The sequence below is a fragment of the Cydia fagiglandana genome, chromosome 24 (genome assembly GCF_963556715.1).
Source record: "Cydia fagiglandana chromosome 24, ilCydFagi1.1, whole genome shotgun sequence".
NCBI lineage: Eukaryota > Metazoa > Arthropoda > Insecta > Lepidoptera > Tortricidae > Cydia > Cydia fagiglandana.
In genome coordinates this window covers 769,250-795,761 of record NC_085955.1, presented here as the reverse complement: position 1 = coordinate 795,761, position 26,512 = coordinate 769,250, and the positions used below count along the sequence as shown (strand labels likewise).

At 38.3% G+C, this 26,512-nt stretch overlaps 2 protein-coding genes across 3 annotated transcripts in view; one reads left to right on the top strand and one right to left on the bottom strand.

The window, feature by feature from the left end:
- Positions 1-20,972, bottom strand: part of LOC134676300 (dynactin subunit 1) — an 89,902-nt gene extending 68,930 nt beyond the window's left edge. The window contains exons 1-5 of the mRNA XM_063534675.1: positions 20,779-20,972; positions 18,420-18,603; positions 13,477-13,610; positions 6,815-6,847; positions 1,069-1,119 (exon numbers count right to left, since the gene is read on the bottom strand). Of these exons, the coding sequence (XP_063390745.1) occupies positions 1,069-1,119; positions 6,815-6,847; positions 13,477-13,610; positions 18,420-18,593 (392 nt within the window). The 5' untranslated portion in view covers positions 18,594-18,603; positions 20,779-20,972. The remainder of the gene's footprint in view (positions 1-1,068; positions 1,120-6,814; positions 6,848-13,476; positions 13,611-18,419; positions 18,604-20,778) is intronic.
- LOC134676257 (BRCA1-associated RING domain protein 1-like) lies at positions 4,513-25,974 on the top strand. Of its 2 annotated transcripts, XM_063534611.1 has the most exons (2): positions 4,513-4,688; positions 24,522-25,974. In XM_063534611.1, the coding sequence occupies exon 2, from the start codon at positions 24,523-24,525 to the stop codon at positions 25,951-25,953; it is 1,431 nt and encodes a 476-aa protein (XP_063390681.1). In that variant the 5' UTR covers positions 4,513-4,688; position 24,522; the 3' UTR covers positions 25,954-25,974. The 2 variants fall into 2 exon arrangements, with proteins under 2 accessions (XP_063390681.1, XP_063390680.1); XM_063534610.1 differs by lacking the exon at positions 4,513-4,688 and having other exon boundaries at positions 24,348-25,974.
- Positions 25,975-26,512: the final 538 nt, after the last annotated feature.

Sequence of the window (26,512 nt, the reverse complement as noted above, 5' to 3'; positions counted from 1 at the left end):
TGCGTGTACTGCGCGCATGGTGCATATATAGGGATGTAATGCATAATTGTTTTCCTGCATCGTATTCTCTCGGAAACATTCGTATTTGTCATGCTACTTCAGTCGACCTCAGTTCTTTTTGTAGCGAGATTGAAATAGCAAGACACGTTCGTACGTTTCCGTGAAAATACGATGGAAAATCAGGGTCCCTTTGTTTCCCATAATGTTTAAAGTCATATAGTATTGTTTGTCATACTATCGTTAGTCATAAAATATTTTCGTAAGGTTATCCTATATATATAGTTCGTTTTTTTAACATTAGAAATAAGGTAGGTACCTAAACAATCTTGACGTGTTTTTTAATTGAAAACACACATTTTAAAAATAAGTTACGGCAAATATGTAACAATTATGAACCTAATACGATCATTTATATTTTTCTAAGTAATAGTTATTGATTTTTAAAAAGCGTTTTTCAATTACCCGCCTCGCCTTAGTACAATAATAATCCCGCCTCGCCTTAGTAGTAATTAGTTCGCCTTTTGTACATTAAGTTATTCTTTTGTGCAATAAAGTTTTAAATAAATAAATAAATAATAAAAGACATGTCAAGATTGCTTACCTTCTTTCAAGTTCTTTCTAATGCTAAAAAAACGAACTACAGGTTATACTTCGTTTTTTTTAGCATTAGAAATTAGGTAAACAATCTTGATGTGCCTTTTAATTGAAAAACACGTTTTAAAAATAAGTCACGGCAAATATGTAACAATTATGAATCTAATACGATCATTTATATTGTTCTGCTTTCATAAGTAATAGTTTTTGATTTTTAAAAAGCGTTTTTCAATTAAAAGACATGTCAAGATCGCTTACCTTCTTGCAAGTTCTTTCTAATGCTAAAAAAAACGAACTATAGGTTTGTTTTATGGCAATCTTGTAAAGTGACGCGTTTCTGAACCAAATAAATTATGACTAACGAAAATGCGAGCAAACAATACATTATGAGTTAAAACATTTGGAAACAATAGACCCTGGGAAATCATAAAGCACTACATCTGTGGCTACTATGTAGTGACGTCACGTCTTTACCTCGACATCGAGAGAGTGCCCTTCGCCGCCGGCGCCGTCTTTCGGCGCACCCTTTGTGATAATGTTAATGTTATTTGTTAGGCTTAGTATAATAGTTCATTGACCTTTCTACACCAAAAACAACCTCCTAAAACCCAGCCATACAAGTGAAAAATGCAAAATTTGCCACTGAAATATGAACCTATAAAGCAGGGAATAGAGATGATTTTGTTTTGTTTTAAAATTGAACGAAACAAAACAATTGCAACTCTATTCCAATTTTAATATGGTTTAAATTTTCATCGAAATGATTAAGTACTATAGGTAGGACCTTGGGCCTTAGGAGGTTATAATATGTAGGGTAATTCGTCAATTACTGGCCACCTCTTAATAACTGGCCACCTGATACTAAAAATGTATTCTATTCACCTCTAAACAGAATTCATTTTAGTATAAGGTGTCAATAACTGGCCACCCCTTAATAACTAGCCACCTTATACTAAAATGAATTCTGTTTATAGGTGAATAGAATTCATTTGTAGTAAGTATAAGGTGGCCATTTGACGAATGACCCTATTAACTCTGAAGTCTCTTGACTTGCTGAAAAAAACTGTGATTTCATAACACGCCAATACTAGGTATAAGTACTTCGTTTCTTCAGATTATTAAACTCGTGCGGTATTTTTTAAGATTTATTAAATTTCATTTATTTGTTACGTTTTTTAGAGAGGTCAACGATTACAGATTAACGTATTACTTAGTAGTAATAAAAAATATAGTAAATAGGTAACTTATTTCATATTAATGCGTTTTTCGTAAAAAAAACATATAGTTAGGTACTATATTTAATTCACCTAAAAACTATATTTTTATACTGTTTATGAAAGATCATTAATAAGGAATTAATTACATAAGTCAAAAATAATTATATACTAACACGAACGTAGGAGTATTAAAACAAAAACAATATAAAATCTTTTAGCCAATTTCCTTACAAAAATCTTAGACACAGGGTTACTTAGACGAGTACAAAAGATGCAAACTAAGGCAGCCGGCAATTAGACAGCTGAATCAGATGGCGTCATACGTTTTGAGGTACCTAATTCGATTGTGTAACCTCAGCACTTGACCATCTAATTACAACAATACACAACAAAATATCAAATATGTTGTTATTAATTGAACGGCGCCATCTAGTTCAGCTGTCAAATTTATAGCTGCATTATTTTGCACACTCTGCGTTTCGTTGTTCATTTGTTTATGTTATATTTGAATATAAACAAAAAATTAGCTAAAAGTAACAAAAATTGTGCTGTACATTAATTTGCATTTGTGCAGTATAATTATTTACAAAACATAAAGAAAATGTTAAACTAAGGAAGAAGTACAATAACATGCGTCTAAAATAATAAGAACGAAATAATTAACTTAATAGAAAACTATCTAGATGTCCAAATTATAGGCGTATACTACTTAGGGCATACTGAAAATTCCTGGACTGGCCACTTAGAAAAAAATAATCGTCTCATATACATATAATAACCCAGAAACTTTCAGTATGGCCCACGTATAAGCTCAGCTTTGTTTATCAGGCCAATTCGAGTTTCAGTTATTCGATATGTTTCCGATATCGGATTGAACCCGCGACCTCCGGATTGAACGTCTGACGTTATATCCATTCGGCCACCATCGCTATTTGACACAGACATAACAGTACGTAGACGTATCTCGATTGCAGTAACATATTCGTAATCTACATATAGTCGGACGCGGACCAAAAAAGTCTACAGCGGATTTCATAGCCCGCGCAGAGCAAGTGTCATTTATACGTCATAATTAATATAACGTCATAATTTATACGTCATAATCTCCGGCGCCGTGGTTCACGCGAGAAGTACGTATCGCGATGACACGACGAGATCGGGCTTTTTGCAAATTTAAGCGCGACCGTTGCGAGGAGAATTGGTGCCTTTTTAAGGCTGCCAGAAATAAATGCAACCAGATGGTAAGAGCAGCAAAACGTAAATTCATTCACCACAACATCGCCATGTCTTCACCAGCTGAGACGTGGAAATTTCTCAAATCGATTGGCGTAGTTAAATCTACTAACAAGTTAACTTCTTCTCTATTTTCGGCAAACGATCTAAATTCCCACTTTGCAAAACCTTCTTCCTTAGACCCTGTTACGAAAGTTCTTAGTATTGCTGAAATCAGTGCCCTGCCTTGTTTTACTACAAACGCTTTCTCTCTTACCCCAGCCACAGATGAGGAGATTAGAAAAACAATAATGTCTGTGAAATCGAATGCTGTTGGCCATGACGAGTTAAGTAGAACTATGATTACTTCAATTTTAGAATGTATTCTCCCTGTTATCACGCATGTTATTAATTTCTCTATGTCTTCTGGGGTTTTTCCTTCGTTATGGCGCCACGCCTATGTCATTCCTCTGCCTAAAGTTTCCAACCCTAGTGCACTTAAAGATTTTAGACCCATTTCTATTCTACCCTTTCTTTCAAAAATTTTAGAAGCTATTGTCCATAAACAACTGTCCACTTACATTTATTCCAATCAATTACTTTCTTCATTTCAGTCTGGTTTTCGCCGTGGCCACAGTACTTCCACCGCTTTGCTCAAAGTGGTCGATGACGTGAGGCTCGGCATGGACTCCTCATTGTTGACAGTGTTGGTCCTTATCGATTTCTCCAATGCTTTTAACGCTGTTAACCATGATCTGTTACTGGCCACTCTTAGGCATCTGAATATATCTTCATCTGCGGCTGGTTGGTTCTCTTCGTATCTTCAGGACCGTCGTCAGGCGGTTCGTTCTGATCGTACGTTTTCTGACTGGTGCACTCTCACTTCTGGAGTTCCACAGGGCGGAATTCTCTCACCTCTTCTTTTCTCGATTTTTATTAACCTTATTACTTCTAAAATTAAATGCTCTTACCATCTGTATGCTGATGACTTGTAGCTTTATACCCAAGCGAGTGCTAAGGATCTGGACCAGGCAATCGCTGAAATAAACTTAGACCTTAACCATATCTCCACTTGGTCACATTGCTTTGGTATCACAGTCAACCCAGCTAAATGCCAGGCCATATTACTTGGCAGCACCCGCTTACTCTCTTTGGTAAACACTGTGGAATTGGCGCCAGTTCTCTTTGAAACCGAAGTTATTCCGCTTTCATCGCAAGTGAAGAACCTGGGGCTAACAATCGACAGTGGGCTCACATGGGAACCACAGGTGTCCGACGTTAGGCGTAGAGTAATTAACACGTTAAGAGCACTCTATCGCCATAAACATTTTCTTCCGGTCAGCACAAAAACTCTCCTTGTCCAAGCTCTTGTTCTGCCTGTCCTTGATTATGCTGATGTTTGTTACACTAATCTCACTCAAGATTATTTAAATAAATTTGACCGGCTACTTAATAGCTGCATTCGGTTCGTGTTTGGGCTTCGTAAGTATGACCATATCTCTGCCTTTCGTAGAAAACTTAATTGGCTCCCTATACGAGATCGTAGGTCCCTTCGTATTCTGTGTACTCTCTACTCAATCTTGTTTGATCCGTCCGCCCCAGAGTATCTCCGCTCGAAATTTAAATTTGTTACCCCACGTCCAGACACAGATCTCCGCTCTTCCCGTAGCCTTAAGCTCATTGTCCCCCAACATCGAACGGGTTTCATGTCCAATTCTTTCACTGTCCAGGCTATCAGGCTTTGGAACGGTCTCCCACTCTCTATCAGACAAGCGCAGACCAAATTCACATTCAAGCGCATGCTGCGCAAATATTTCCTTGACAAACTTTCTTCTTCGTCAACTTAATGATTCACACAAGGTATATAATTATGTATATTATGTATGTAAGTCTATTTGTATTAAGTATATGTGTAAGTTTATCAACATAGTTTATATTCATATAGAGTCTTGTTTACAAATTCTTTAACTTTAAAGACACTGCACCTACTTAATCTTTCTGGTTTGACCCATTGGTTGACTGGTAGAGAATGCCTTAAGGCATTAAGTCCGCCATTTGTACCTTCATGTATTGTGCAATAAAGATTAAAATAAATAAATAAATAAATAATAATTACATAGAAGTTTGACGTATAAAATAACCCGTGCACTGCGTGGGCTGTCAAATGCCCTGCAGACTATTCTTGGTCTGACTATATTTGGGTTCGACCACAGAATAAATAATAGTACTAGGTACAGAAGATTTACTCTCTAACAAAACGCGTCTGTTACGATTAGGACAGATATGACCGCCAGGTGGCAACAGCGCCACGCGCGTCCCACACCAATTTTGCCACGGTGGCAAAATTGGTGTGGGACGGATGTACTTGTAGCTACCTGTTGCAAAGCGACGAAATCGCGGAGTGAGCCACGCCTGGTTCGGCTTTGACGTCACTAAGAATGTGTCCATAAATGTGGTTTTAATTTTAAATTAATTAACACAAAAGTTATGGCCAGAAAACCAATTTTTGGTCTAAAGTTGTTCAACTTTCATGCCGAATACCTCGAAGACAATTATGTAACTTTGAAGAAAATATGGGATTCAACTATATTGGTTAAAGCCGTCTACAAGAAACATTAGAAAACTAAGGGATTCAGATCGAAGGTCATTGGGACATGGGATCCCCTTAAAACTAAGGACTCTAGTTTTGCCGGATTTGGACATCTTATGATAGTTTACTATTGGCCGAGCGTACATATATCGCAAAATTAGAGTTAGAGAGTACATATAATTGTGTGGGATAAGATCGTCATAGATTAACACACAATTTTTTGTGCGTTGTTTGTCTTATATTTTTATCAAAACCGTAAGGTGTAACGAATAAGAAAATTGAGTATCCGGATGGTACGCATAATATTAAATTAATGTAATTCAAAGATAATGATAAAAAAAGATAAAAAATAGTTTATTCAAGTAGGCATATTACAATGCGCTATTCGTTAGACCAGAAACAATTTTTAGGGTTCCGTACCCAAAGGGTAAAACGGGACCCTATTACTAAGACTTCGCTGTCCGTCCGTCCGTCCGTCCGTCCGTCCGTCCGTCCGTCCGTCTGTCACCAGGCTGTATCTCACGAACCGTGATAGCTAGACAGTTGAAATTTTCACAGATGATGTATTTCTGTTGCCGCTATAACAACAAATACTAAAAACAGAATAAAATAAAAATTTAAATGGGGCTCCCATACAACAAACGTGATTTTTGACCAAAGTTAAGCAACGTCGGGAGGGGTCAGTACTTGGATGGGTGACCGTTTTCTTTTTGCTTTTTTTTGTTTTTTTTTTGCATTATGGTACGGAACCCTTCGTGCGCGAGTCCGACTCGCACTTGCCCGGTTTTTTTTGTCTTATATTTATATCAAAACGCTAGGTGTACGAATAAGAAAATTGAGTATCTTGATGGTACGCATAATATTAAATTAATGTTATACGTTAGACCAGAGACTATTTTTTTTAAAGCTGATTTGAATGTTCTGTCAGACAAACACCCTATTATAGACCGGCCCATACAGAACAAGCCGCCTCGCGAGGAAATTGCCGAGCGAAGCAGCTCGGTCGGTGGAGACGTGCCTCGCACGAGGCAATATGGCCGCGGCACGTCTACACAGACCGAGCTGCTTCGCGCGGCAATTTCCTGACGAGGCGGCTCGTTGTGTGTGGATACTGTGGATCCGCCTAATGTCGATCTTATCCCACTAGACACCACAACCTGGTGCACTAAGCTACTGTGCTATGGGTACAGTGATTACTCACGTGGTGGGTCTAGATCGCTGGGCCACTGTAATACTAGCGAAGAAAACACACGGTTAGAACCCACACTACTAATACTAATGCTAGCTCTACTGATGAAGATCAAGATTTCATAGACAAAATTATTCGTTTTCACACTTCTTCCGCTCTGACAAGCGGGTTTTGATGTGTCCTAGACCATCCATAACTCAAAATATATAAAATCCAACATAAGTATTTCATTAAGCATCTATTGTACAGTCAGCAGCAGAAGTTGCTAAGCGGGCGAGGTGTTCAAAGTTACCTTGACACGATCTTGTTCTCTTAACAATAAAGTCGCGTAAAGATCATTTTGAACACCTGGCCCGCTTAGCAACTTCTGCTGCTCACTGTACATTATCTGTAAATTCGAAGCAAGATATTTTTAAAGACTTTACTCATTAATTAAAACCAAAATATTACTTTGCTAATCCGCGTAAAAGATAACGTGCTAGTCAATCAGTGCTAACCCGTTATACTTATTTGCTTATTTTTTACATGCAATTAATGTTCCCACCCTCCCACCGCAAAAATAAATACGCAAATAAATATAACAAACCATTCTGGACAGGTCATTCCGTTGCCGGGCGTCAGACCGTCAACAACTCCTGAGGATGCCTCGTAGAGAGGCGAAACACGTGTCGAGTATTATTCTTTTGGTGGTGGTTTGTTATATTTATTTGCGTATTTATTTTTGCGGTGGGAGGGTGGGGACATTAATTGCATGTAAAAAATACGCAAGTAAGTATAACGGGTTAGCACTGATTGACTAGCAGGTTATCTTTTACGCGGATTAGCAAAGTAATATTTTGGTTTTAATTAATATGGATTTCCGCAAAGTAACGCCTGATTCGATTCTTCATTATTTGACTTTACTCATCTCAAACAATCAATGATTTTTATCTACATATAACTGTATAGCTAATGAAAAATAAAAATACTTATGTATATTTATTCCTTAAAGTTAAGACCGATTAGTGAGGTCATCTCAAAAACCACTTGTCCAGATCGGTTTATATGTGAAATAAACTAAAGGCATCATCTACACAGAACGAGGCGCCTCGCATGGAAATTGCCGCGCGAGCCAGCTCGATCTGTGTAGACGTGCCTTAAGACTCCCATGAAACACCAGTAAAATGATAGTTACAGAACTACTAACTACTTAAGTCTTAAAGTAAATGTTTTTAGCCCTAAGAAGTGGTAAATTTAAAAATTAAAGTTGGTCAAGCAGATCTTGTCAGTAGAAAAAGGCGGCAAATTTGACAAATGTAGGCGCGAAGGGATATCGTCTCATAGAAAATTTGAATTTCGCGTCATTTTCTACTGACAAGATTTGCTTGACCATCTATATTATTATTGGTGTAAATATACACATTTGTCCAAGAGGCAGACAGTTGGGAACGATTAATATTAATGCTAGGTGCATTAATATTATTATATTCCCATGTGTACGGCGTGGACAAATGGGAATACACCTTTTTTTTACTGCAAATTGTTTGAAAATTTGATAATAATAATAAATAATTATCAAACAATGATCACTAACTTTTAATGCAGCAAATCTGTATAAAACGCTTCTGCTTCTTGAATGTTGTAATTAATTAACTTGTTCCATACATTTTGTCATTAATTGTAGTCTTGTGATTTGGTATTCATTGTAGTCCTTTGTCATTAATTGTATAATCTTTAGGTTTAGTTTGTAATTGCCTTGTTAATTTATATAAGTGCATGCTACTTCTCTCAGAGCAATAATTGTGTTACCCACAAGTGGAAACTGTTCTGGCAATTGTATTAACTTAATTATTTTAACTATATGTGTAATTATATGCTGTTTGTTTCCCTATGCAAAAAAAAAAAAAAAAAAAAAATCGACAATCGAAAAAACAAAATTGACCATAGACAAGATTTCAGGTATCTATGGTGGTCCTATTCATAAATATTCTCTTTTGTGGTGCGCGTGCCGCGACCGCTGCAGGGGACCATCGAGTGCGCCGACTTCTGGCCGAAAGGTGTCGTGTTTCGGAGGTTCCGGGGCAAACTGCCGAATCCGACACAAGAGCAGCCGATGCAACGGAGCCACGCCGTTTTGTCGACTAAATAGTGTTTAGTTTTAAGTTTATAAAATACATTATGTATGTTAGTCTGTAAGGTATTTGTAATATGGGCCTTGTTGCCTGAATTAAATTTCTAAATAAAAAAAATAAACATTGTGGCATTAAAGGGCCACGCTAAATTTTCACAAGTGCTAATCAAATATGGCGCTCTCATACAATGCCATTGTCAAGTCAGTGCAAACTTATCATCAGACTAACTTCAATACCTTTTTATAATTTCAAATCTGGCTTTTAATTTAACTAATTTTATTTTACACCTGGCAACACTAGCGATATACTGGCAAGTCTGGCAACACAATAGAAGAAAAACACTTGCTTGAAATGAATGTATATTGTGTACCATTTTGTGCTTCGGTCCGGGCTGGGAGTGGCCGCTGGGCGCGGACTGAACGGTAAAATAACTACTCAGGCCGCGTAGCCAAGATGCCGATCGCTTACGCTCCGTAGCGATCGAAACGCAACTGTCACTGTCGCACTAATATGGAAGAGTGATAGAGAGACATAATGGTTTTCGTTGTCGAAGCGATAGCGATTGTAACCTTGGCTAGGCCGGCTGTATCTTTAGGTCCTTCTTCCTGGCGTTATCCCGGCATTTTGCCACGGCTCATGGGAGCCTGGGGTCCGCTTGACAACTAATTCCATGATTTGACGTAGGCACTAGTTTTTACGAAAGCGACTGCCATCTGACCTTCCAACCCAGAGGGGAAACTAGGCCTTATTGGGATTAGTCCGGTTTCCTCACGATGTTTTCCTTCACCGAAAAGCGACTGGCAAATATCAAATGATATTTCGTACATAAGTTCCGAAAAACTCATTGGTACGAGCCGGAGTTTGAACCCGCGACCTCCAGATTGAAAGTCGCACGCTCTTACCGCTAAGCCACCAGCGCTTCTACTCTGTATCTTTAGGTACTTAAATAAAAGTAAACAAATAAATTGTATATTTTCGGGTAGTTATAATTATAACATTTATTGGTTAACCAACCAAATATAAACCTCCCCTGCCTGCCTGTTGTTTACCTCTGCCTGTATTTCTGTTTTCTTTTGTATTGTCTTCTTTTATTGAGGTGTGCAATAAAGAGTATTTGTATTGTATTGTATTGTATAATACCACCTGGATCGGTATCGTCTTGGGTCGTCCCATTAGTTTTTCGTCAAGTTCTTAAAATTAGTCCTATTCCGCTTTCGTCACTCATTCTACATTCGTCACAATCGTCGGTGGCTTTCAATGTAGAATGAGTGACGAAAGCAGAATAGGACTAATTTAAGAACTTAACGAAAAAAAAATGGGACGACCCAAGACGATACCCCTGGATCTGTCACTGAACGACCTGACTTTGACCTACATTATTTGATCATGTGTTTTCATCTACCCTCAACTGGCTTAAGGAGCGATTTGAGGGTAGATTTTGTTTATTCTTTTTGAAATACCTAAAGATACAGACTATAATATGCATACGTCGGACTCCAGCGGGCATTTTCGTGGCATGTCAGAATGATAGGTAAGGTTCGCAAATCAATCAATTCACTTTCGAGTATTTGTACCTAGTATTTGGTACCTAGTACATAGATATGCAAATTAACAAATAAAGCAAATCTTTCTATTGATTAGACGGCACTCTACCAACAAATATAAGTATGAACAACAGTCATAATGACGCATGTCAGCTATTTATTTGTTTTTTAAGTGGCCACTTCAGTGGGCTATCAGTCATCACTTCAAAGAGTATTTACACATTAAAGATGAATAAATGACAACGGGTAACTAATTTAATTAACTATGTTATAAATACTAGGTACATTATAATACTCGCAAGTTAAGATTTTTTTGTAAACCTTACTTTGCCCTCAAACTGCCCCCTATAGTCCGACGTTTGATAATATGAGACCGACGTAACATATCTCGTCGGCTTTTCTTTAGAGTTAGACTATGCGAACGCACGTAAAGGCGTGTCTCCATATTGCGCGGCAAACTATCGAACATTGACTCGCGAGGCAGCCGCGCGCAATGGATACCGATCAGATTGCGTTGGCTCGCGAGCCAACTCGGTATCCATTGCGCGCGGCTGCCTCGTGAGCCAATGTTCGATAGCTTGCCGCGCAATATGGAGACGCGCCTTAAGGTTTGTAGGAAACTAGAAGATCTAATAGAAACTATACCAAGTACCCCTATAAAACACTCATGCTGAGCCTCGCAAATGTGCCCCTCACCGAATTAGAGTCAATTTAGAGAAAACGTAATGTTTTCATTGTACAGTCAGCAGCAGAAGTTTATAAGCGGGCCAAGTGTTCAAAACGATCTTGACGCGTCTTTATTGTTAAGAGAATTGGAGCGCGTCAAGGTAATTTTGAACACCTCGCCCGCTTAACAACTTCTGCTGCTGACTGTAACATGTTTTTTTTTATTAGCTTACTTTGGTGTCCCACTGCTGGTTAAGGATCTCCCCTCTCTGTAAGATGATCATATTTGAAAATAGTTGACCACGGGCCCGTTTCTCAAAGTTTGTAACCTGTAAAGGCGTGTCTCCATATTGCGCGGCAAACTATCGAACATTGCCTCGCGAGGCAGCCGCGCGCAATGGATACCGGGTTGGCTCGCGAGCTAACACGATCATCCATCGCGCGCGGCTGCCTCGCGAGCCAATGTTCGATAGTTTTGCCGCGCAATATGGAGACACGCCTTAATACAAGCGGATGTCACTTTTTGACAGCTTTTGTTAGAAAGGGACTTCCAGTTTTATTACAAGTTGTACTTTTGAGAAACGGGCCCCATGACTTTATTTTGCTGGGTGGGACACACTTGGGACTAACCTAAAAAGTACAAGTTTTTGGCTACGCACCACACTGCTAAATAAAATAAACGTTAAGAGCCCATCAACGTGCACACTAGCGCCACTGCTAATTAATCGTGATTATTTAAATTTAACGATAGGTATTTTTAAAAAAATGGGGCCGCTATACGTACTGTTTTGTGTATTTCAGTACCTTTTGAATAGATCAAACCAGTTTTTATGTTGCTGCATGGATTCGTCAATCTATGCGTCCAAAGTTAAAACGGCCATTTTTGTTTTGACGAATCCAGCAACATAAAAACTAGTTTGATGTATTCAAAAGGTACCTAAATACACAATACAGTACGTAGCGGCCCCCTTTTTTAATAGCTGTCGTTAAATTTAAATAATCACGACTAATTAGCAGTGGCGCTAGTGTGCGGGCGTTTTCAGAAATAAATATCGAAAACCCGATTCTCACAGATCCCGGTGTTTTTGCGTTCTTTCAACTCAGAATCAGTAGCATATTCAAATCTGATGATAAAATAAAATATCCCAAAAATTTTTATGAAAATTGTACATTCCACTACATCACGCACATACAAGTGAAAAAAAATTTCATACTAAAACGTGACGTAATGGAATGGACATTTTGGGACATCTTTTTTTAATGGTGGGATGGAGAATGCTGTCGATTCTGAGTAGAATGAGCCCAAGAACGTCCAGATGTGAAAGAATCAGGTTTTCAATATTTATTTTTGAAAAACGATTAATGGGCTCTTAAATAAATCAAGATACTTTTTTTAATGTTACAATACTGTAAGAAATCTTAACCAAGTAAGTCATATTCATATACATATAATGATTATACTGTAATTACAGTACATATGGTGTTTCTTTATCTCCATAGTGTGATTTTCTTAGTTACATGTTGGACTACTGCCCTGTTTATCAAAAGCTTGTAACTTGTAGTAAAAGTGGAAGTCCCCTTTCTAACAAAAGCTGTCAAAATGGGACTTCCACTTGTATTACAAGTTACAAGCTTTTGATAAACAGGACAATGGTATAAATCGGTGTACACCGGTATTACTAACTAACCGGTATATCATAAACCGGTTACAAACCTACGTTCTACGTGCAACCTCCAATATAATTTTAAACTTAAAAGTTTACTGGCATTTTTATGTATTGTTACCTTTTTTGCCACTTTTTCTAGTCAGGATCGCGGGCTTTTTTCATCCTTATAGGAGAAAAAAAGTGTCCTATAGTTATAGTTTGTTTTTTTTAGCATTAGAAATAAGGTAAACAATCTTGATGTGTCTTTTAATTGAAAAACACATTTTAAAAATAAATTAAGTCGATTTTTTGTAACAATTATGTATCTAATACGATCATTTATACTCTTCCGCTTTCATAAGTAATAGTTTTCGATTTTTAAAAAGCGTTTTCAATTAAAAGACATGTCAAGATCGCTTACCTTCTTTGAACTTCTTTCTAATGCTAATAAAAAAAACGAACTATAGTATAATTACCATACATTTTTCGAACATTCCTTTTTGTTATCGCCATACAAAGCATATGCGGAAATGGTAACACAATAGGAAAAAAACTCTGGGACATTTTTTTATCCCATTAGGATCGAAAGAGCTCGTGATTCTCAGTAGAAATAATACAAAAGTGGCAAAAACGATCACAATATATAAAAGTGGCAAAAAATAAAAGAAACGCTCATGTGAACCTTAGTCCGTTGTAATAGGGCTCACCTGCTGAGCCGGCGGTTGGCGGCGGGGGCGCGGGGCTCGTCCGCGGAGGTCGCGGAGGTCTCCATGGGGTTGTCCTCGCCGTCGAGCAGCTGGATTTGAGTCTGGCGGACGAATACGCCATAGTTCTCATCGCACTGGAAAAAAAAGATATAAATTGATATTTATCATAAGATAAGATAAGATAAAGATAAGATAAAATTTATTTCATAGGGAAATATCCAAATATTAAAACAATCATAATAAGCTTAAATAGTTACTTAAATATTATAAATCATAGAAAATTATTACGAAAATTGGATGTGAATGAAATCCCATGGGGTATTTAACTGTATTTAAAATAAATAATTTAAACCACGCATGAAATAAAAGCACCAGAAGATTAATAGAAAAACTTGGAAAGCAGTTATTTTTAGACACAATTTCTGTTTTTAAACACATCTGAAGAGTAGGTAATTTGATTGTGATGTCACATGATAGAGTTTCATATAAATTCCATAGAAATCCAAAATCGTTTTGACAGTTCGAAAAACCGGGCAAGTGCGAGTCGGACTCGCGCACGAAGGGTTCCGTACCATAATGCAAAAAAAAAAACAAAAAATAAAGCAAAAAAAAAACGGTCACCCATCCAAGTACTGACCACTCCCGACGTTGCTTAACTTTGGTCAAAAATTACGTTTGTTATATGGGAGCCCCATTTAAATCTTTATTTTATTCTGTTTTTAGTATTTGTTGTTATAGCGGCAACAGAAATACATCATCTGTGAAAATTTCAACTGTCTAGCTATCACGGTTCGTGAGATACAGCCTGGTGACAGACGGACGGACGGACGGACGGACAGCGAAGTCTTAGTAATAGGGTCCCGTTTTACCTTTTGGGTACGGAACCCTAAAAAGGAACCGATTTGACTAGTCAAATACCCTTTTGATAGAAGACTTATGATTTAACGATGTTAAGGCGAAGTTATGTACTAAAGGTGAATTTAGGGTACGTATTTTTGCCAACCCTTATTTTTAAAGAAGTCCAACATTAATAACAGGACTTGAGACACAGGCCTAAAATATATTAAGAACGGGTCACTCACGTATTTTAAGTCGAAAAACACGCACCGTAAACGCAAGCTCCCGATGACACTCCTCGGTGAGAGTATGGAGTGAAACATGTCGAGCGTTTTTCGACTTTTTACGTGAGTGACCCGTTCTTAATATGGGACGTTCCACGGGAAAAGGTACCTTATGGCGGTCGGCGCTTACGTCACGTAGCACCGCATTCGTATTGGAGCGTCGTTAACACATTCACTGCCCCCAACGCACATGTGCGTTCACCGTCATACAAATTTGTTCCTAGGCCACGCCCCCTGGCAGTGAATGCGTTAATAATAGTGTAAGCGCCGACCGCCATAAGGTACCTTTACCCGTGGAACGTCACATATATTTAATAAATAACAGGGTTTGCTCATTTGGCTATGGGCCCTTTACCTTAACACTTTCATCGGACACTGTGGCACCGAACTCTTCTAATATATCTGGCTCAAAGCGATTGACAGCTTTGAGTTCATCTTCTACCTTAACGGCCTGGATTTTAGAGACCACAATATCGTTACTTTGTGATATCTCTGACTTGACAAGCCAATCATGGGTAGCTACGGGAACATTAGGTTTTAAGTTTCCTATTTTAAAATTATTTTTAGAAAAAGTTTCTATAACTTGTGACTGCTCAGATACACGCCAAATGTCAGTAGCTATAGTATGGAGAGTTTTGATATTCTCTGGGCGCTGATTTTTGGTATTATCTTCCGATTTCTCTGATTCAACAAACCAACTCGTAGTAGCATCGGTTAAGTCTTTGACTAGCTTTTCCTCACTTTTGTCTATGCCCATCCTTTTTTTAACAGGCTCTATAAGCTGATTCTCAGTGACTGCGATGGCAAACTGTAGAGCAGATTTCACAGTCCGGCTGCATATATCTACAGTGTCTTTATATTGACTATGGTCTGGTAACGCTGCTAACCGACTCTCAGTGACTACTATAGCATAGTTTAAAGCCGCCTTTATAGCTGTATTGCATGTTTCTGCTCTGTGGTAAGAGCATCCTTGTTTATTCGCCTGTATCAGAGCTAGACGGCATTCTGTGATTGCTATTGAACAGTTGAGCGCTGCTTTGACTATTTTATAGTTCTCACCGCCATCTTGAAACGGTTTGACATTTTCGAAATTTGAAGTATCACTTGGTATGGAAATATTAGGAAGTACCGAGACACTCAGTTTGCTTTGACCGATGACTTTTTTATTTTCTTCACTCAAAGATGATATTTCTGGACCTGTCAGACTATTGCACTGATCTATACATAAACATTCTATGCTAGTATCTTCTTGCAAAGTCTCTATATTAAATGCAGAGGCTTTCGATGTCACTTTTACACATTTCTCCATTTTAAGCGCTAACTTGACCATCTTAATAAACGTTAATTTATCTTCCATAATAAGTCGTCGCGTAATATCATTGTCAACCAGTCCAAATATAAATTGGTCACATAGAATACTGTCAACATCTTTCCAGTCACGATTTTTTGTATTTTTTCTCAAATCTGTTGCGAAATCCATGATAGATTCACTTGGATTTTGTATGCGTTGACTAAGTTTCCGCTCCTTGAGCTTTGGAGCTGTGTCTAAATGATTCTTCATGATTTTTACTAGTTTTTTAAATGATTTTTTCATAGGACTTTTTGGTAAACACAATTGAACTAGCAAGTTGTAGGCATCTTTACCCATTAGAGTTACTAAGGCTGATACTTTGAGTTTTTTTGGTACTTTGTTTAGAATTAAATACTGTTCTAAACGGTCAATATAATGTCCCCAATCGGACGTTAAGTCAAAGGCTTCTATCTCTCCTAAACTCATTTTTAACACTAATTCTTTCATTCCATTTCAACATATATTTAATTAAGATATCCTTTATTTACACTTAACTATGAAATATGAATTATGTTAATTATTTCACCATAAATTATTTGTCAAATTTTAAAAATTATAGCACAGGTCGTACGTTTCTGTACAAATGTGAAACTACCTCCAGAAAAAAATATGAATACAATATCAAACTACCTACTATTTAACGTTGAAAAACTTAAGTTGCGTTCTTGTTGTAACTGATATTTTATTTGCTTTAAAATTAACCTTTTTAAAGAGAAAAATTCTGTTGAATTTTCAATCAAAAACATTATTTAGGAATAGTATATGTATGTAGTTCTTTTTGTTTGTTTCTTGTTCATGTGTATGTCATGGGTTTATTTTTTTGTTCTGATTTTATTTTAGGCACAATAGTGCGGAAATTGCCCAGTATAACCATAGAGTACAGCTTGGCAAAAAAGAGTACAAATTAAAAAGTGGCAACACTGTAGTGTCGTCCCGTTTTCTTATATAAATTGGTTTGAAAGGGACGACACTACAGTGTTGCCACTTTTTAATTCCTACTCTTTTCTACCAAGCTGTAATATAAGTAAAGAAGGAGTGGTAACTCCATAAATCAGAGGGCCTACCGCGAACCACGTTCGTCGTGTTGCCTCTCGGTCGCACTTGTAAATTCGTACGTAAGTGTGACAGGGAGGCAACACGTCGAACGTGATTCGCGGTAAGCCCTCAGTTTTCTTACCAAAACGCCCGTTACTTCGTAGTCGACATCTAACGTCAAGTAGTGAAATTATCAGTACCCCTACTTGACACCAGATGTCACAAGTGTAGCTACTGACGAAAAATGTACTACTAAAACAATTTATAACTAATATTATAAGGAGGTGAAAATAGACTTCCAGTTAATACGGTTATAATATTAGCTGAAAATTGTGGAGCATTAGAGTTTTCGTTCGCCGAGACATCTATTGTCAACTAGCATCATCATTGGCCTGTCACATCAATAAGATGATGGTTTAAACAGCGTCTGTATTAAGAGTGCGGCACTTCCGCAAAAATGACTATTAAGCCCAATGCGAGAGCGGCAGCCGCGCCCGCATAGCTGGCAAGAGAATGCCGTGCCCGGTGACGAAGGTGGGAGAGCGGCGCGTTGGTGTCTCAGTTCTCGCCTAGTGTGAACAAGGCTAAACCACGCTTTATCGTGTGCAACTACCCCTTCACCCAGGGTTTTCTTCCAGTGGTCGCGATCTTCAGCCTCCCTTTCCCAGTTCCCACCAGGGGAACGATCCGGAAGGACAACATGCAACTAGCAGTACTTGTAAATTCCGCTACATGACGCTAGATGTCGACAGGGGTGCGAAACTCCTGACTTCGGCCAAACTCGGCTCCGCTCGGCTCAGCATTACTCCGAGCAATTATTAAGGGTTGGTACAACTTGACGTCCCATTGCGTGCACGACTATAGATAAGATAATGGCTTGAATTTTGACAACCCTAAATAGCCCAAAGGGATAGTGCCATATATTAGAAAGGCACAGCATGATTCGACCCTGGACCGCTGTCAAAATTCGGTTTTGTAGGAAGTTTCCTGTCTGCATGGTATTACTATTATTAAAGACATATGTAACTTCGTATAAGATGAATAAAGTCTAAGAAAATAACGTGCCTCGGAAATCAAGAAAAAGTCATTCTCGGATAGATGCCGCACACACCTTTAGCCTATCATCGGCTAGATGGCGTGACGACACCGTTTCATATTTAACAATTTTAACACATAGATATCACTGATATCAGTGAATGAACATGGATCAAAATGATATAAAAATAATAAAATCATTTATCCATATATATAAATTTTTTTGATAATTTTATACGTTTTCATTTTGATTTTTAGTTGTGTGTCGATAGATGGCAGTAAATGTTATGTGACTACAAAATTTACAATGACAGGACCCCTCTATACCATCTATTCTATTTATTCTGTGATTGACTACGAAATAACGCCTAAATAAAATTAAGTAACACACTTCAACTCACAGTGAAGTAAGCGTGTCCCCGGATGGTCCCGTTGTTCTTCCCTTTAGGCTCGTCCAGTATGACCCCGATCCACTTGCCGGTGGCGAAGGTGGGGTGCCCCACGTACGCCACGGAGCCCTTCACGTCCTTGCCCACCACCTTCACCCGCTGCCCCAGTGTAAGCTTCTCGGACATCTTGTATCAACTGCAAAATTCAAAAAAATATTCTGTAGGCCTCAGTATTTTTGCACAAAAGATCCCTATGGGTCGAAGTGTATCCGCAAGGGCCCCCGAAAACAATAAGATAAGATAAGGCCTCAGTATTTACAATTTTACAGTGACATAAAAAACCGGACAAGTGCGAATCGGACTCGCCCACCGAGGGTTCCGTACTTTTTAGTATTTATTGTTATAGCGGCAACAAAAATACATCATCTGTCAAGATTTCAACTTAGTAATTGGGTCCCGTTTTTACCCTTTGGGTACGGACCCTGAAAATATAAACCAACGTTTTTAAGTGAAATTCAAATATCGCAGGGCAGATAGAGTGGAGGCTGATGGCTCCGTGAGCTCGGGCGTCAGCGAAAGCTGGCATGATACCACTCTGGACCGGATCTTTTGTTGGATGGCAAAACTTATTTATGGTCATCGCAGCAGTCAATTAAGTAAGTATGACTCCATTGCTGGTCTAACATTGACCAAATTAATGTTTTAAGGTTAATGTTGGAGAGTTGAACACCCCAAAAAATAAAATAAAAAATACTGATAATTTGGTCAGCACCCTTATTATACACAAACAAGAGGTTAGAATAGAATAGAATAGCCTTTATTGACCAAAAAATTTAAATTTCAGTAATATTACATTCATATAAATTCACATTTCATTTATATCAATTAGTTTCAATATTTTTTCCTTATTAACTTTAATAAATAATTGTAATGTCATTGCTTTTTAATGATTATTTCACTCTGCCTTCTTGGCATAGGCCTCCCCCAGCTCTCTCCACAGCTCTCTATCCCTTGCCGTCCCTATCCAATTTGGCCCCGCATGCTTCTTTATGTCATCCGACCACCTCATTATTTGTCTCCCTTCTCTCCTCTTTCCATCTCTAGGATACCATTCCGCTACCTCTCTATCCCACTTATTTTTACAAGAGGTTAATACCCATTTATTCAAAGTAGCATGTTACATAAATTTTGATTTTAAAAGTACATACCTTAAAAGAGAAAGGCAGGAAAACCACGAAAAAGATGGGCTGACGACATTGTGGAGGCAGCGGGAAGGGACTGGATGGATACCGCACAAAATAGATTAAAATGGCAAAGCTTGGAGGAGGCCTTTACCCAAACAGGGACCACAAAAAATTAAAGAAATATATATAGTTTGAAATGAAAAATGTAAATTGTGGAAAAGAAAAGGCTATATAATATAATAATAAAGTACATACCTAGGCTAAATCCGTACACGGCAGGAAGAAGTTGATAACTCGAGATATTCTACTGAAGGAATTTGAACTTAAAATAAAATTACATATGTACGGAAATATTGAATATGAATCAGGTTTTTTAATATTTTGATAGTAAGCTGATATTTTGCATAAAAACCTCTGACTCTATAGCAAATATATTAGAGATATATAAATACGAACTAAAAAAGTTCAACCCAGTGTAAAATGTGTGTTTTGCATTATTTTGTAATTAGCAAGTAACTAAAACATGCATATTGGTTTCCAGATGTAATTTTGAAGAGAATTGCTTGTTACATATATGCACGAAAGAATGTTTTCAATAAAAGAAGTTTTAGTTTGAATTTTAACACAGAAAAACCGGGCAAGTGCGAGTCGGACTCGCGCACGAAGGGTTCCGTACCATAATGCAAAAAAAAAACGGTCACCCATCTAAGTACTGACCACTCCCGACGTTGCTTAACTTTGGTCAATAATCACGTTTGTTGTATGGGAGCCCCATTGAAATCTTTATTTTATTCTGTTTTTAGTATTTGTTGTTATAGCGGCAACAGAAATACATCATCTGTGAAAATTTCAACAACTGTCTAGCTATCACAGTTCGTGAGATACAGCCTGATGACAGACGGACGGACGGACAGCGAAGTCTTAGTAATAGGGTCCCGTTTTACCTTTTGGGTACGGAACCCTAAAAACTTGCTCATGGTTTTTGGTCTGGTCATTTCATAAGCAGCAAATGATTGAATACTACGTAATAATTTCTAACATTAATTAATCTATCGTACAGAAATTATTATAGTTTTAGTGTACAGTGAAACGGTGAAGCTAACTAGTAAAAAAATGAACATATGAGTAATACTATTACTACATACTCTCTATGACCGCTCATAACTGTAAAAGGAGAGTATACATACCTGTGTGTAATTCAAGATAATATAATTGTGCCAAGATGGTCCAAGATTAAAACATGTTTCACGTTTATTAACAAAATTCAGTAACAATAATACACGAAAGTATTGACGAAATTGAACATTTAGCAAATTAAGAAATGTCAAGTAAATATACGTCAAATTTTGTGATGGCGAAACGTTTCGTTATTGCACAGAATAGAAAATTGAAAAGAAATGCCTGAATTTTACTAAAACTGAAAGAAACAAAAATGGTGCAAAGTATTGTTTTCTATTTTAGTTTTTCGTGCTTTTTCCTTTCACTGTTTCTGAGGCCCTACAACGAAAAACGGAATGAGGAAGAGCGATAGAGAGGCAGATAGCGAACTCTCGTTTTTCGTTTTTCGCGGTCTTATGATAAAGCCTCCTCCACACTCGTGCGCGAATCGCGGCGCGAAGCCGCGAACGCGAGTGTGGCGTCGATTTTCGCAGACAGCGAAATCGACTCCACACTCGCGTTCGCGGCTTCGCCCGCGATTCACGCGCATAGTCTGGAGGGAGCTTAAAAGTCCTGCTACACGGTCGCCGACAAGCCCCCAAACCGCGTGGCCTTGGTCTGTCCCGGACCGTGTAGACAGTTGTTACCAACAAAATTTCGTTTGACCTCCGGACGCCCTTGGCATGCGAGCGCGCGCCAGCGACCGCGGTCTGAGCGGTTGGTCCGGAACCGTGTAGCCGCCCGTCGCCGACCGCACTAGGCCATTTCGCTTGGAGGACGCGCCGTGTGCGCTCGTGTGGTTATAGCCATGCCATGGGTACTCAGTAGCATTTCTAAAAATTCATCAAATACTTTTCTCTTCATTCTCAGAAAGTTATGTATGGCCCCGTAGCGTAGTCCAGCAAATTCATCAAGTTGAAATGACTCAACAAATGTCGTTTTTTGAGCCAGCGATTCATTCATATACCCTTTTCTTTTTTTACAAGCTTTTTATTAACTTGCAATATACCTAATGTAAGTATGTAAATATGTTTGTACGGGTCAAATCTTGCAAGTTAAATTAGACCTACTTTCTAGTTTCCGATGGAGCTGAACATTTGCATACATATATAAATCGGGTGACAATGCATTATTATGGTACCATATAGCTGATCTGATGATGGAGACAGGAGGTGGCCATAGGAACCCTGTGATAGAACAACGCGACCTAATTGTGTTTGGGGTTTTTAGAATTGTCTCGACGAGTATTTAATTAGTTGCCTGTGGAAAGAAAAGTACATTCAGCGATAAAAGCTTGTACCAAAAATGACATTTTTGCCAAAAACTTATTTTTTTGTCATTGCACTAGTATGAGTAGATTATGAAATTTGGCGCCCCGCCAATAAGTTTTGCCGCCCCAGAAGTCAAGGAAGAAAAACAAAATGCAATCCGCAAGGTTAGGGGCCATTTTGTGCGCTTGCAATACGTGTTGTCCGTCCGCGAGTTCTGAACACACTGTGGTCTGCCACCGTCTAGCCAGCCAACTCAGACGGACCCACATACCAAGGACAGACCAGGGTCAGACGGTTAGTAGGCTTGTCGGCGACCGTGTAGCAAGCCTCTAAAAGGCTAAGCGCGCACCACGACTTTTTGTCGCGCGATAATTTATTTAGTGGCAGAAATGTAACGTATGAGTTTATATGAGAGTGTGCGCATATGCGACAAAAAAATCGCAGCGATTTTAAAATTGTGATTTGTCACATTTTTCCGCGACTGCTCGCGACGCGATTGTCGCAAAGTGAATTGCAGCATACGGAGTTGTATGGCCCCGCGCGCACTGCGATAATAAAATCGCACCCGGACCTCAGTCGGCATTTCGCTCTCCAAGCATCAACATGTCGGAACCTGCTGCTGAAGACGCTAGATGTTGACCATTTAATTATGGAAATAGGAGAATTTAATTATTTGTGGTATAAATACTCAAAGTCATACAGCGATCGCATATTAAAGACAACGTTTCATGACAAACGACTGGTACGAAATCTATGTTGAGAATGAACAAATCGTCGACTTTTTCGTCGCAGTGCGCGCAGTGAATTTTCTGCGATATATTACAGCGCGATTCTAAAATCCTGTCGCAAAAACTAAAATCGTGGTGCGCGCTTATGCCGGCTACATACGTAACGATAAATCGTTGCGATAAAACTGTGCAGTCCGACTGTGCGATAAATCGAACGTTCCTAGTGCCTCCACACGCCTCCGATATCGGCGTCGGTCGTCAGTTCTCCGCAGAAGCTCACGCAAGAAACATGTTATCCATGTCATCAAAGTTAATATGGAAGTTTAGTTTTCTTAAATTTTCTAATGTTCCGCGCAACTTTCTTATTTTTTTTCTGACATAAGAAACTTCTCCTGACAACTCCCTGACAATAACCAAACAATATATGACAATGTATACAGGCAGAGAGTGTGGAACTGCATCTTACCGAGCATCTTGAATAGATTTTCAAAGGAATTACTAAAACTTATAGAAGGACGGACGAATAGACAAGCAAGAAATATTATTAAAAAATACCTAATTAAAATAAGAGGGCAGTATACCGAAATCACCGAATTATATGACCTATTATGCTATTATGTACCTATATAAAATATTAATTATATATAAATATTTAAAATAAGACTCCTTAACTCAAAAAATCTTTTAAAGTTAAGATTAGTAGTTAAGCTTGATATTATATGATGTGCATATTTTACTTCCTTCCTTTTGTAAGATTTGATATGTTTTCTGAAAGAGCTACGTATTTGTGATTTCATGTACATATATGTTTATTTTTTATATCAAATTCTATAAAGTTATGTACTCACTGAGTATAATTGCATGAATTCTATAGTAATTTAAATTGTATTTTTCTTAATTACTCGTAATGCATGTTAATTATAAGATGTAATAATGTTTTGAAAAGATGTGTCCCGCCGAGTTTGTTGCCGGTCCCATATTGGGATACCCTCCTCCAATAAATCCCCCCTCAGATTTAAATCTTCTCGGGGCAGAGGTGTACGGTTGGAGCCGGTAAAGGTTTATTTGACGTTCATAAGCGCATTGTAATAAGCCTACTTGAATAAACTATTTTTTATCTTTATCTTATCTTTACTGAAATAAACAGTTTAAATTTAAATGTATTTATTTTTTGCTTGACCAACTTTAAGACAAAAAGAATTAGCGAAATTGGTCCAGCCGTTCACGCGTGATGACGTGACCAAGAGAAATATGGATTCATTTTTACATTTTTCATTACATTTTTCATTATTTACTTGAGGAACGAACGTGCGCACACAAGCAAGCTACGTGAAGTACTGCCGAAATGACCGATCGCCATCCACACGCTACGATAAAACTGTGCAGTTCGCTTCGACAACGATTTTTCTGATATAATTTGCAACTGCCACCGATCAACGATTTATCGTAACGATTTGTCATACACACGGTTCGATTTATCTGCACAGTCGGACTGCACAGTTTTATCGCAACGATTTATCGTTACGTATGTAGCCGGCATTATAAGAATCTATGGTCAGTCTTCTTTCAGTTCTTTCGTACTGTGAATTTTCCCGCTCAAACAAGCAGTTTTATAATAGAGTTAAAAATGTCTAAAACAGAATATCATCATTTATTTAAAGCTCTGGACGACATGAACAAGTGTTTATTCTGTGTAGAGTGCCATCAGTTTTGCAAAAATCCAGTGACCCTAAATAAATGTTTCCATTTGATCTGCTCCGAGCATTTTCCAAGTATGTCTCATTGTCCCAAGTGTAAAGTGTCTCTAGAAGGCTGTATAACTTGGTCGGATGACAAATTTAATGTTGCAGTTCACGCCGCGAAGAACTTGACGGCAATGATCGAGCCTTTCAAAGAAAATATTTTTTGCGATTCTGTCGTCTCTGTGGACGAATCGCCCGACATGGATATGGTTGCTAAAACCAATGAATGTTTATCTGACAAGCCTTTATCTAATACTAAAGTTCCTAAACGAACCGCTGCGTCCAAACAAGATATTAATAATTCGACATTATCTTTAACTTCTAATGTTTCTTTTCTAAGTAAAATAGCGGAGAAGAGAAACAACAAAGGTGAGACAGCGTTACACATCGCCTGTAGAATGGGAAAAGCTGATAGAGTAGCAAAACTGTTGAGCGAAGGAGCAAGTACCAATACTAAAGATAATGCCGGCTGGACTCCGTTGCATGAGGTCGTGCAGAACGGCCGGCAGGACTTGGTTAGACTTCTACTGAGGCACAATACACTAGTTAATGTGCCAGGGCAGGCCAATGAGACTCCGCTGCATGAAGCCATTCGATACAATCACATAGACATTGCGAAAGATCTAGTCGCTCATGGAGCTGATATTAATGCTAGAAACTGTAAAGGAGAGACTCCACTAACCCTTGCCGCTCCTGAGATAAGAGCAATTATACAAGATGCTGCTGCAAAAAGAATTATAACAGAAGATAGTTTTGATTTTGAACTTGTCCAGAAGCAAATAGAGCTGGACTGTGAAGATATAAGGGTTTACTGCATGTCACAGTCTCATGCCATCACTAATAAGCTGAGAGCCCTAACAAAACATCACAACAATCTCCGTGTTGAACTAAAATTCAATAATAAAGTAACACATCTCATAGTTGATGCTGACGATGGCATCTGTGACTCCAGCCTTGAAGTCCTACAAGGCATTGTCAACTACCTGTGGATATTATCTACAAAATGGGTGACTGCATCTACTGATGATATCTTAGAATCCTTTGAAGAGTATGAAGTGCTCGGTGTCGGTACAACTACATACACAGGCCCAAAAAATGCTCGGTACAACAAATATAAGCATCTGCCTGGAATTTTCAACGGCTGTCACTTTTACTTCCATAACTTTAATACAAAATATAAGATTTCCGATAAAATAGAAGTCACCAAAGCAATTTTAAGTAAGCTGGTTACGGACGCAGGAGGAGTAGCCCTCAGACGAGCTCCGAACCCAGAGTCAATACCGGAATCAGAGAAGTTGGTGCCATACCACGCTCAGAGAGATGGCAAGCTGTACAACTGTTCACATTACATTATATACAAGGACATGTACGAGCCGCTCTACAACATGGCACATCTGAAGGCGCTGCCTGTCGGCTGGCTCATTGAGTGCATTGAGAAATACCAGCTCTGTGAGCCTTGGTGACGGGAAATGGGCATTATTGTTGATTTAATTTATTCATAACTGATTCTTTAATAAAAAACCTCTACAAGCATATCTTTTCTCTTCCATAAAACTAATAGGTAGCTGAAATATTATTTTTATTAGGAACTACCTAAGTAGTCTAGAAAGCTGCAGTTTCAAAACCAATCCAAACTAAGTCTAAGCATCCTATGTTCATCTCTAAAACTTTTACACCGACATACCAACTTTCATCAAAATGGGCCAGAAAAATCTGTGGATTATTTACATGCGTGCAATCAATAATTTTGAGTTTTTTTTAAACAGTTATTACATATTTATAAATAGTAGACTGTGTACTGTGGCAAACTGAACTAACCATTGGCAAACTTTAATGTCCTTGAAATAAGGATTAGAATTGGTCAACTAATTGTGTCACCGACGGAAAGTGGCGAGTCAATGACATTGATTTCAAATGACGTCATCTAGGCTAGCCCAGATATGGTGGAATTTGATCATTCATCACATCACCATATTAGCAAATATTAGATACCAGAATCGTATTATAAGGAATAAAAGTCTG

Coding starts and splice junctions, on each gene's coding strand:
- LOC134676257 (XM_063534610.1), top strand. CDS start 24,376: ATGTCTAAAACAGAATATCATCATTTATTTAAAGCTCTGGACGACATG.